The following is a 12602-nucleotide window of genomic DNA, read 5'->3' as shown; positions in this document are numbered from 1 at the left end:
GCAAAAAAGAAGTTTCATCTTGTTGCTAATGAGTGCAATGCAACCAGATAGGCGCTCCTATAAGCGACGTGCTGGTCATGGAGAAGCAAAATGACTGGACCAACAAATGTATCCAGAAAGATGAGGCAGATTTCAAAGCAAGTATGGTCAATTTTACTACGATTTTTTTTTTTTTTTTAAAAGCCAAAGGAGGCTGAATGACTGAGCAAGCTGCACAGATGCGTTAACCCGGGTTTTCCTGGATGTTTAAATCTGTGTTTTTGCTACAGTTAGTATTTCAGTGGTAACTTCAATTTAGCCTTTTTCTTTAGAACCATAACAATATTATTGCATTACTGTGTTGTATCCTACTTGCCTGATTGAGAGTGTAGATAGCAGGTGTACGCATTTATTAAAACTATTGCAAACTCATGTCCAGACTTTTTAGACTTCCCAACAGCCTCCATTCCCACCGTGTTGGTAACTCCGAGGTGTTTGATGTTTCGATTTCCTGCTGTGTTTCTGACTCAGTATAAGGGGCTGCTGTAGTCCTTTCAGCCATTCCTGTAGAAAACCCAGCCTCCTGTTTTGTTCAAAGCTCATATAACCAGAGACCTGTGTTTGAAATGGATGCCCTGCTGTTGAAAGGGTTAAACCTGGAAGTTTGCAGTTTGAATATGTATTATTGTAAGCTAAGCCTTGTCACTGGGAGATATAATAGGTGAGCTGAAAACAGACACAGGCACTTTTCAATGTGAAACAGGCACTTCCACTCCAGTAAAGCACCCGTCAGACAATTAAAAACGAAGCAAGACGTCAAAGAAAAGACGCCTCTACAAACCCCATGTACATTTCCACGTCCTATATGACCTGTATGAACACAGCACACCCCCAGTAGATCCATGTTGTAAATATGACATTGCATTTTGATGTGCAGTTTTGCTACAACCATTTCACAGGAATTTTGTAGTCACACATGCGGTTCCACTTTCTTCCACTAGAGGGAACTAGCTATTTTCCTCCACAAAGCGCAGCCCAGTTTATTACTGGGTGTCCTGTGCTAGCCTGCTCTCGTGTCTGGAGTGGATATCAGCAGCATGCTTCCACTCCGCTGCGGACCCTGTGACTTTCAGTAAATCCATCGTCATTTTTAAACTGATTAAGGTGTTCAGTGAGAGTGCTGGACTTTCTAGGTGTCCGTATTTAATTGAACAGATTTGATTAATCCAATAACACCAATATGAATCTATTTAAAGATGAGGTATTTTATAAAACCCGTTTGATTAATTGAATCATGTTTGCAGTTCACAAAACCCTTTAAGTGTTGTACAGATGTTTAGAAGTTTATTCTTATTTCAGCGCAGGGTACAGATCCTTAACCCTGCAGTTCTGCTGCTGAATGTGTAGGGGAGTATTGTGATCAAAACCCAAAAGCACAACATACAGCAGTGCATTGTAGTTCACCACATGGTTCCTGAATGAAGTGTTTTATAATTGGTATGAATACAGACCCCCCTCTAAGTCATTACATTTATGTCCGTTACTAAATGATCATTTGATCTTCTGCATCAAACCAGTAGGCCATCGTGACCATCACATGTATGGGGATACCTGGACCTGTATATGGCAATGTGTATTGTATCCCGACATAGTGCTTCGTTATACCCCTATGAATGTGTCATTTAGTTACACTACAGCCCGTGTTGACCTTGCATCACAGTTGAATTGGGTGGTGTAGATGAAACATTCAAAGGGTTTAGTTCAAACACAGTACTCCTCGGTTTAATAGTCCCAGGACTGCTGTAATCACCCTTGGTGGAAAATGCCAGCAGGATTAATATATAGTATTAGAAGGGTATAGAGTTTAGCTCCATATTGCCGTATTTAAACATTCCGTTTCACACACACGTTTCCGTTTTTGTTTTGTTTTTTTTGTCATTGTTTTTTTCAGAAAGGAAAAATGTCACAATAACGATACTGAATCAGAACTCAGGGCTTATAAAAGTGGTTTCTTAAAAAAAAAAAAAAATTAAAAAATGATCCAACCACATTTCTAAAACTTGTTATCGGTGGTACTAAACTCTGTAGTTGTAAGGCTTGTCATTGAATTTACTATGCTTCTTACAGTATTTCTAATTGTATCGCTATTGAGTGTTTATTAGTCACAGGTGCTTCTTATTTGTTTTTTTAGCTGGATAACCTGGTGCTGATCAACAAAATCAAAGAGCAGCTGATGGCTGAGAAGATCCGGCCTCCGCACCTGCCCCCCACTTCTGTCCCTTCCCAGCAGCCCTTGCTGGTGCCCCCATCCCCATCAGAAGGTGGGCAGCACATGATGTCCATCCCCAAGCTGCAGCAGGTCCACGGGCTCCACTCTCATGGGCCCTCGCAGCCGGACATCGCCCTACACGCCCGGCCGGCCTCTAGTACTGTCTCAGGTACCCCTCAGTCTTGCTTGCTTGTTTACTTGCTTGCTTCTGTCCAGAGGCACTAGCGATGTGCAAGAAATTCGCTCCTTGTGAAGTATTCTTGTTTACCTGTTGATTCTCCTGAATATGAGTGTTTCTCTTAAACCTGAATTTTCTGCACATCTCTAACAGGCCTTTTTCTTGGTGATGTAAACTTTAATCTGGATGATAAGACATCTGTAAAAGCTAAAGGATTGTGGGAGGACTGGCATTTGCGTCAAATCATAGACCAACCTACTAGAATGAACCATCTATCAGGTAATGACTGCGTCATGAGATGGGTGCAGGTATCGCTGCCCTGTGTATTCTGTTTAGACTAGCTGGCCCGCTGAAATTCATCCTTCTACATAGAATTCTCTGTATTGCTTCTGGTTGTTTTTTAAATCTGCGAGTTTGCAACAAACGCCTTAAGAGCCAAAATCGCACAGATTCCTTTTTTAGCAGGTTTTTAAATGTGCCCCGACGAGCTCGTCATGTCTTTACATAACATCCAGGGGAAAAGCTTTTTTACAATCTGCTTTTCTGTATGTCGCTGTGGAGCTCGTGGGTGTAAAGAGCCCATTGGCTTGGGGATCAGAGGATGCCCCTGACTTTCAGGTTGTTTTCTTACGACTTCCATCTCAAATCTAGAATATGAACCAGTGCCGGTTATTAATAATTCAGATGGATCGGATACAGAACCTTACTGTAATGCCAACTCAATCCCTTTCTCTGAGACAAAGGGGGAGAATCCAGATTGAATAGATCCAAAGACAAGAGCTCAATACAGGTCTTACCACTTGTTTGTACAGCACGCTCAGCTCGAGGATACTGATCGGACAGTTCCTTCCGTCTGCCGTCTCCTGAACGAGACGAGCAGGTGGGTTACCTGTTGGATGTACTTGGGATGGGCACGTGGAAACGCTTATTCAAGAAATCGAATAGAAATGTAGTGATCGTAGAATCTATCTTGTATTGCAACACATATAAATCCCATTAACTACACTAAGGCTGCTGCTGCAGCACAATGTATTAATATAAATCCATTTTAAATAAATCATTTTCTTTCTATGGCTCTAAATCACTGAAGCTCCTGACAGATTAAAAAAAACAGGTGTCTTTAAAAGTGCAGGGTGATACCAATACTGTAACTATGGGAGGTTTGTGGAATGCACCATTGCATGTATTAAAACTATATTTAATTATTCAATTTCATTAATACAGACTACAAAATAGAGGTATTTTACAAAAAAAGAGATGTCATCTAATGTGTTATTGTCGGCGGTCTGGTATTAGTATTTATACTTAAACCGCTATGGTTGACATTAATAAGCAGGATGATACCAAATGGAACATGAAGATTACAGCCAATAAACTTTTCAAAAATTCCAGTCTCAATAAGTTTGAGGACATTTTACCAAAGACGACACCAAAACCAGTAAAATTCACATTTTGCAGTAAAAGACTGAGCTACATGAACAGCATAGGGACAATGTTAAACCACCTACGATACAAGCATGTATCCATCTACTTGCTCGGGCTCTGTTGACTGTGAGGCTGTTCCACCAAATCCACTCAACAAAGGAGCTAACGAACCTTATGGTTGAAATGACTGCTAAAGATACTCTTGAAGGACAGGGTTAAATAAATAATAATAATAAAAACGTGTTTCGTTGTTTTAACTTGGTTTTCAGTTAATGGCTTCACTAGCACACCTTCCCTGCGGCTCTGCTTCCTTGCATGGGCTTTGTGTCAGCAACCACACAATGAAGACATTGACAGAGATATCTAGTTGAAACGTTTGTCGAACAATGCTTCTTTTAGTATTTCTAAAGTTTCTGCCAATATTGTTTTACCAGGTGAAGTAGTAAGATCTAAAACTCAATTTAACATTCTATTAAATGAGATCCTGTTTGTAGGGCAAACGGTGTGCTGCGAAGCGTCTTGATGAGCTGAGCACCCTCTTCTCGTTCATTTGAGCGGGAATGATTAACACACAGTTTGTAGCAAAGCTTTGACATGTGGTGATACGACAGGGATAGAGTTGAGAGGTGACGCCGAGGTAATTAACGCTCGCTGTCTCCCTCTGCTGGCAGGGCTGACCCTCTCCTCCCGCTGCGGCGGCCTGAACACCTCAGAGGCCATCACCCCGACCACGCCCACCTCCAGCAGCCAGAGCCGACTGGGCGGGGCCTCCTCACCCAACCTCATCTCCGGATTGGCCAGTGGCCCAGGCCTGGAGCCAATCAAGAGCGGCGGCCTGTCAGGGCTGCTGGGAGCTCCTCCCAAACCGGAGCGCGGCCGCAAGAAGATCAAAGCAGAGAATTCGTCCGGCCCCCTGCTGGTGGTGCCCTACCCTATCCTGGCTTCGGGAAACGACCAGTCCACTGTCACCATCGCCTCCAAAGAGGGGAAAACGTACAGGTTGGAACATAAGCGGTAGAGTACCACTTACAGAGTACCCTATACCGTGTTTCATTTACACCATTACACTGAATGCATTGCTGAGGGCTGCATGTTCCACACTCCCAGGGACCAGAGATCACCCAGGCTTCATGTTGAGTCCTTTTAAAAGTAGCTATTGGATCAAACCTAAACAATCTATTGGCATTGGCTCCCAGTGCTGATGTGCACTGGAAAGCAGTGCAGCTGAAAAATAAGCAGGTCAGTTTTGATTAAAACCAAAACCTGGTTGGTTACTGGTACCCCTAGAGGAGTTGCCCCCCCTTGCTTACTGTATTACAGAATTCTAGAGAGAGCTGCAGGCTGCCTTACTGGGAACAGCCACACTACAGCAAGGATAGTCTTATGAGGTTCAGCAGTACATTGCTAACAACATTCCTTATTGCTGCATCGCTACTGCAGGGGCTGCATTATTAAAAACAGTCTGACAGCAGCAGGAACAGTGAGATTGTTTGTTTTGTTAATTACCAGTATTGATGATAGCTGAATCATCATTACTGAACTATACAAAGAGCCTTGACTGTGCTGGCAGTTGAAATATTGACAGTGCCACAGACGTAGCGGCAGTGCTGCATTAGGGTGGTAAAGTGTCAGCTCACAGATTACAGACCGTGACAGTGGCTGTACTTCTTACAGAGTACCTAACATGCTACTGTCAAGTAGCTATCTGACTGGAAAAAGCATGTTCAAAACTATAAGCCTTCTGAAAGACTTCATGCAAAATTGATTGCATAAAGTAATAGATGTTGGGGCCAAAGAGGCCTAAAGATTTGGTCAAATATTTTGTGCATGGAATCTGAAATTGTGCCAGACAGGTGAGATCCATTGTGACCACTGGGTGTCACTGTTGCACCATATAGACATAAAGCATGTGCCCAGTGCGTTGTGTAGTGCCATCTGGAGCAGACTGCCCAGTGCGTTGTGTAGTGCCATCTGGAGCAGACTGCCCAGTGCGTTGTGTAGTGCCATCTGGAGCAGACTGCCCAGTGCGTTGTGTAGCCTCACGCAAGTGAGAAAAGCTGCTTCTCATCTGGTATAAGATGGGCTCTGGGCTGTCGACCTAAAGACTGAAGGAATCCGTGCTTGCTCTGACTGGTGATACAAAAGCTTTCTCTATCAATATTATTTTTAAAACAGAAGTACAAGGATAGCACAGAGACTGCACAGAAAACCCTGTCTGACTTTGACAAATCTGGCCTCTATAGCTTGATGTACTTTATGTTGATGCAACGTTTGTTTTTGTTTTAAAATGAATGTTGTGCTCTGCACTCTCAGTGAAAGCCTTGTAAACTTGACTTCATGTCTTTGGGTTTTAACCTCATTCCTCCAGCACCCTGTACTTAAACTGTCCAAGGGAGCATTGAAAGAAACAGCCCTTTGCTCTGGCTGTGTAGAGCTCCACAACTCCATCAATCTAACTGAGAAAGATTGTCTGTATTTAGGCTTGTCTCTATAGTGAACCACTGCTCTGAGTCCCTAGTGCTTCAACCGCATGTGTCTGCCATGACTTACAGCTCGTGCCTTTCTGTCTGTGTTCTTCTGAAAAGGTGTAAAGTGTGCCCGCTGACCTTCTTCACCAAGTCGGATATGCAGATGCACTCCAAGTCACACACAGAGGCCAAACCCCACAAGTGCCCGCACTGCTCCAAGTCCTTCGCCAACGCCTCCTACCTGGCACAGCACCTGCGCATTCACCTGGGCGTCAAGCCCTACCACTGCTCTTACTGCGAGAAGTCCTTCCGCCAGCTCTCTCACCTGCAGCAGCACACAAGGTGAGCACAGAGACGACACAGCACAGCTCAGCAAAATAGAAACCACACAGCTGGCAAACTGGCTCATTAATTACCAGCAACTTGTCTCAATAATCTAATGCACATTCTATGTGTCTCCATTTGGAAAGCTGTTTGTTGCATGTACACAATTCATAAAAAATGTAACACCCCTAAAAAAAACTGTTACACTTGCATTCTTTTTACATGGGGCAGCAGTGTGGAGTAGTGGTTAGGGCTCTGGACTCTTGACCGGAGGGTGGGGGGTTCAATCCCATGTGGGGGACAGTGCTGCTGTACCCTTGAGCAAGGTACTTTACCTAGATTGCTCCAGTAAAAACCCAACTGTATAAATGGGTAATTGTATGTATGTGATATCTTGTAACAATTGTAAGTCGCCCTGGATAAGGGTGTCTGCTAATAAATAAATAAATTATTAATAATAATAATAATAATAATAATAATAATAATAATAATAATAATAATAATAATAATAATAATGTACTGTCTCTCATTTTGTATGTCATTAGATTTGTATTTTCTTCTTTTGTTGTTCCAGGATTCACACTGGAGACCGGCCATATAAATGCGCTCATCCTAGCTGTGAAAAAGCTTTCACTCAGCTCTCCAACCTACAGGTGAGTCTGGCTCGCAGCTGCAGCCTGGCTGCCAGCCCCCCTGACACACAGGAGTGGGGGGCGTGGAGCGCCTGCCTCGGTGTTGTAGGATGGAGGATTTGGAAAACACATGGCTCATTTGCACAGCATGAATGTTAAGCACACAGCAGCTGCAGTTTTTACTTCAGCACTTTCATACTGCAGATTGACGCTGATCAGCTGACAATCTGCATATTTATTGGACAGCTATGGCATTCTGGGAGATGTAGTTTTTCATTCCTCATTTAAACAGGAAGAACTACATTTGTTTTTTTCCACCCACATTTTTTAATGCCTTTGTTACATTCCAGGGTAAAGACTATTCGGGGTCCTGTGTGTCTGTCTTCTACAATGAAATAACACTTATCGTTGTTTATCCAAAACTTTTGGCCATAGCTGTATATGTGTGTGTTATTATCCGATTGAATCAAGGAGGTAGGCTCTGTATCGTTATTTAACTTGGGCTACCTTTCTTTCCACTATTCCAAATACAGAGGAAGAATAAAGAATTCTTATAAAATGTTGTCGCTGTGTCATGATGAACAAGGAAGGCAATTCACATTCCACACGTGAGCCTCACAGTATTTATTTGGTAGGAAGTTCCTGGAGCCCAGTCCTGTGCATTGTGGGGGCTGTAGTGGGGTTTTTTTTTTTTTTTAACCCTTTGCGGTCCATTTATTCAGCGCATCTCAGGCACGTCAGGTCCAATTTATTTTCACACGCGCAGTTTATTTTAGACGCGCTGTTTAAAATAATTTTTCACAGTACAACAGGTTTAAAAGGCACTGCATATCAACAGGACACTCACTGCTGTATCTCCAGCCCCGCCTCACCCCTCGTTCGCTGTTTTTTCCACATACCTCTTCATAGTAGTGCATACTGATAAATCACCTCCTGATCACTCGTTTTATCACCAAACTCCTCAATAATGCGATCCAAGTCATTATTTTATTACTATAACATCAAAAAAAAGTTTTGCAAATGTGTGTGATATTCTTTGAGCGCTGGATGCAGAAGCAGCTATCTTCTTTGTTTTGTATTGTAACTGTATTCATGAGATACCCCCGGCTCCTATCGGTCTCACTCGGCCATTGAATGATTTTCTTGGCTTTTTCCGGAGAAAAAACAACTAGAGACCTGTTTTTTACGTCTTTTTGATGATGTCGGACAGGGTCCGACATTGGACCGGAAAGGGAGAATTGCAATGTTGGACGAGTCCGACATAGGACCGCAAAGGGTTAAAAGACCCCTTGTATGCATAGATATACTGGTGCTGGCACAGCAAGGACTGATACATCCTTGGCATGAAACGAGGCTAGGCAGCTGGAGCGGAGTTCTATCAATTGCAAAAGCAGCTCACCACAGACAACCTGGAGATCAGTGATACAGACCAGTCACCTGCTCACCACAGACAACCTGGAGATCAGTGATACAGACCAGTCACCTGCTCACCACAGACAACCTGGAGATCAGTGATACAGACCAGTCACCTGCTCACCACAGACAACCTGGAGATCAGTGATACAGACCAGTCACCTGCTCACCACAGAGACAACCTGGAGATCAGTGATACAGACCAGTCACCTGCTCACCACAGAGACAACCTGGAGATCAGTGATACAGACCAGTCACCTGCTCACCACAGAGACAACCTGGAGATCAGTGATACAGACCACTCACCTGCTCACCACAGAGACAACCTGGAGATCAGTGATACAGACCACTCACCTGCTCACCACAGAGACAACCTGGAGATCAGTGATACAGACCAGTCACCTGCTCACCACAGAGACAACCTGGAGATCAGTGATACAGACCAGTCACCTGCTCACCACAGAGACAACCTGGAGATCAGTGATACAGACCAGTCACCTGCTCACCACAGAGACAACCTGGAGATCAGTGATACAGACCAGTCACCTGCTCACCACAGAGACAACCTGGAGATCAGTGATACAGACCAGTCACCTGCTCACCACAGAGACAACCTGGAGATCAGTGATACAGACCAGTCACCTGCTCACCACAGAGACAACCTGGAGATCAGTGATACAGACCACTCACCTGCTCACCACAGAGACAACCTGGAGATCAGTGATACAGACCAGTCACCTGCTCACCACAGAGACAACCTGGAGATCAGTGACACAGACCACTCACCTGCTCACCACAGAGACAACCTGGAGATCAGTGATACAGACCAGTCACCTGCTCACCACAGAGACAACCTGGAGATCAGTGATACAGACCAGTCACCTGCTCACCACAGAGACAACCTGGAGATCAGTGATACAGACTAGTCACCTGCTCACCACAGAGACAACCTGGAGATCAGTGATACAGACCAGTCACCTGCTCACCACAGAGACAACCTGGAGATCAGTGATACAGACCACTCACCTGCTCACCACAGAGACAATCTGGAGATCAGTGACACAGACCAGTCACCTGCTCACCACAGAGACAACCTGGAGATCAGTGATACAGACCAGTCACCTTTGCTTGTCCACCAGGAGCAATACATTCCTGTGACTCTCTCAGCAAAGCAGGTTGAGCTGACAGAGGGTTTATCAGGCAGAAGCCTCTGGGGTAACAGTGGCTTCTGATCCATTTTCACAGCAGGACACAGCCCGGGTATTCTGCAGGGTTCCAGACCATCTTCATTTGAGATCCAGTTACCAATTCCTTTTCTAAACACTAGGGGCAGTATAAGATTTCAAATGGAATGGTATTGGAGGAAACTAACTGGAAAGTGCTGTTACACTGTATACTCACATTGCCTGGTAAAACTGTGGACTGGAACTGTGAACCAGTTAAGACTTTTAGCTACAGTTTGTTTTCCCATGCTGCTTTCTGTATGCATGCAGGTGTGTAGGTAGGTCGGTCGGTAGGTTTGTTTTTGTTCACAGAAACACTCCTGTGTATTTGTTTGTTTTTATTTTGTTTTGTGTCGCCCCTGCAGTCTCATCAGAGACAACACAACAAAGACAAGCCGTACAAGTGTCCCAACTGCTACCGAGCTTACTCAGACTCAGCCTCGCTGCAGATCCACCTGTCTGCACATGCCATCAAGAATGCCAAGGCTTACTGCTGCAGCATGTGCGGCCGCGCCTACACCTCCGTGAGTACAGGGGAGAGGGGGAGAGGGGGAACTACACCTCTGTGAGTACAGGGGGGAGAGGGGGAGAGGGGGAACTACACCTCCATGAGTACAGGGGGAGAGGGGGAGCTACACCTCCGTGAGTACAGGGGGAGAGGGGGCGCTACACCTCCATGAGTACAGGGGGGAGAGGGGGAGCTACACCTCCATGAGTACAGGGGAGAGGGGGAGCTACACCTCCGTGAGTACAGGGGAGGAGAGGGGGAGCTACACCTCCATGAGTACAGGGGGGAGAGAGGGGGAGCTACACCTCCGTGAGTACAGGGGGGAGAGGGGGAGAGAGGGAGCTACACCTCCGTGAGTACAGGGGAGAGGGGGAGAGGGGGAGCTACACCTCCGTGAGTACAGGGGGGAGAGGGGGAGAGAGGGAGCTACACCTCCGTGAGTACAGGGGAGAGGGGGAACTACACCTCCGTGAGTACAGGGGAGAGGGGGAACTACACCTCCGTGAGTACAGGGGAGAGGGGGAGCTACACCTCTGTGAGTACAGGGGAGAGGGGGAGCTACACCTCTGTGAGTACAGGGGAGAGGGGGAGCTACACCTCTGTGAGTACAGAGGGGAGAGGGGGAGCTACACCTCCATGAGTACTGGGGAGAGCGGGAGCTACACCTCCGTGAGTACAGGGGAGGAGAGGGGGAGCTACACCTCTGTGAGTACAGGGGGGAGAGGGAGCTACACCTCTGTGAGTACAGGGGAGAGGGGGAGCTACACCTCCATGAGTACAGAGGGGAGAGGGGGAGCTACACCTCTGTGAGTACAAGGGAGAGGGGGAGCTACACCTCCGTGAGTACAGGGGAGGAGAGGGGGAGCTACACCTCTGTGAGTACAGGGGGGAGAGGGAGCTACACCTCCGTGAGTACAGGGGGAGAGAGGGGGAGCTACACCTCTGTGAGAACAAATAATGAATATATTAATTTTACAACAAGAAAATCTATCTTTCCCTCACCTTCACAGTTGAGTACCAATCAGAGGTGAAATCTTTTTTTTTATATATATATATCAAAAGGATAAAAGAAAAACTTAAGAAAAATAACCAGATTTGGTGCTCAGTAATTGTGTGGACAAGGGCAAAGAAGGGAATGCTTTGTTATGTATTGCGTGATTAACTTGTCTTCTTACATTTAATTAATACCTAACAACTTAATGCATCTCAAAGTGACACGCTTCAAAGTTTTACGTCTAGCTATAGAACCACAAGTGTGTGCAAGTTGAGTTGACTTGGCTAGTGCCCTCTTCAGGGATTATTAAAGGAAGGTTTCTAACTGCATTTCTGTGTGGTTTCCCCTTTTTCAGGAGACCTACCTAATGAAGCACATGTCCAAACACACAGTGGTGGAGCACCTGGTCAACCATCACTCCCCTCCGAGGACGGAGTCTCCCAGCATCCCCATCCGCATCTCCCTCATTTAGAAGCGCCAGGAACCGCAGCCACGAGCCCAGGTCCTCGGTCAAGCGCTCGCTTCATTAGGAGAACCAATCACCAGTCGCTGTTTTCAAGTTTGGGGTCCTGAAAGATGTGCCAGACTGTATTTGTATTTTAACAAAAAAAGAAAAAAAATATATCTTTTAAAAATTATTTGGGGGACATCCAAAGACATTTTTTAGAGCACTTTCAGGCCTATAATAATGGCCAAAAATAAATAGGTTTGGTTTCTGTTAAAACAGAAAAATGCTACAGGCAGCTAAAGGGTTTTGCCCATAGGACCTCTAAGTGTGTGCGGCTTTCTGTCTGTCTCTGTGTTTTGGTTCTGAGTGGTGTGCTCATTGAGCTCTTCTATGGGTTTCACGGAGGGCCCATTTCTCTCTCCCTAGTCGGAGAGCACTGGGAAAGACTGTCTAGGGCTGGTCCTAAACGGTGGCCAATCTGCCCACAAGTACTCCTTCTAAAAGTAGGTCTAGTCAGCCCCTGACTGTGAATGTGCCCACGCAAGTCCCAGTGCCCCCACACTAACCACTACGACAGCACTGCCCCTGTGCCCCTAAAGCTGCTGTATTCAGTATCTGACTTTGTTTGGACTAATTCGGGGTCTATACCTTGTTTAACCTGTACCTTTGAAATAGCTTGGCCGATTTCCCCATGTGTCTGTTTCTTTTCATGGCTAGAGAGATTAGGAAGGGACTCGGGAG

At 45.5% G+C, this 12602-nt stretch overlaps 1 protein-coding gene across 4 annotated transcripts in view; it reads left to right on the top strand.

The window, feature by feature from the left end:
- The window catches only part of LOC117425900 (zinc finger protein 362-like), a 25475-nt gene extending 13373 nt beyond the window's left edge, over window positions 1–12102 (top strand). For 3 of the 4 annotated variants that reach the window (XM_058993433.1, XM_058993432.1, XM_058993431.1), the window contains 7 exons: window positions 2171–2417; window positions 2580–2705; window positions 4523–4850; window positions 6437–6661; window positions 7218–7296; window positions 10277–10435; window positions 11769–12102. In XM_058993433.1, the coding sequence (XP_058849416.1) occupies window positions 2171–2417; window positions 2580–2705; window positions 4523–4850; window positions 6437–6661; window positions 7218–7296; window positions 10277–10435; window positions 11769–11885 (1281 nt within the window). In that variant the 3' untranslated portion in view covers window positions 11886–12102. The remainder of the gene's footprint in view (window positions 1–2170; window positions 2418–2579; window positions 2706–4522; window positions 4851–6436; window positions 6662–7217; window positions 7297–10276; window positions 10436–11768) is intronic. The other variant, XM_058993434.1, reaches the window with a different exon arrangement.
- The last annotated feature ends 500 nt before the right edge of the window (window positions 12103–12602 follow it).

The sequence above is a fragment of the Acipenser ruthenus genome, chromosome 20 (genome assembly GCF_902713425.1).
Source record: "Acipenser ruthenus chromosome 20, fAciRut3.2 maternal haplotype, whole genome shotgun sequence".
In the NCBI taxonomy this organism is placed as follows: Eukaryota; Metazoa; Chordata; class Actinopteri; order Acipenseriformes; family Acipenseridae; genus Acipenser; species Acipenser ruthenus.
This window is presented reverse-complemented; position numbering and strand designations above follow the sequence as displayed.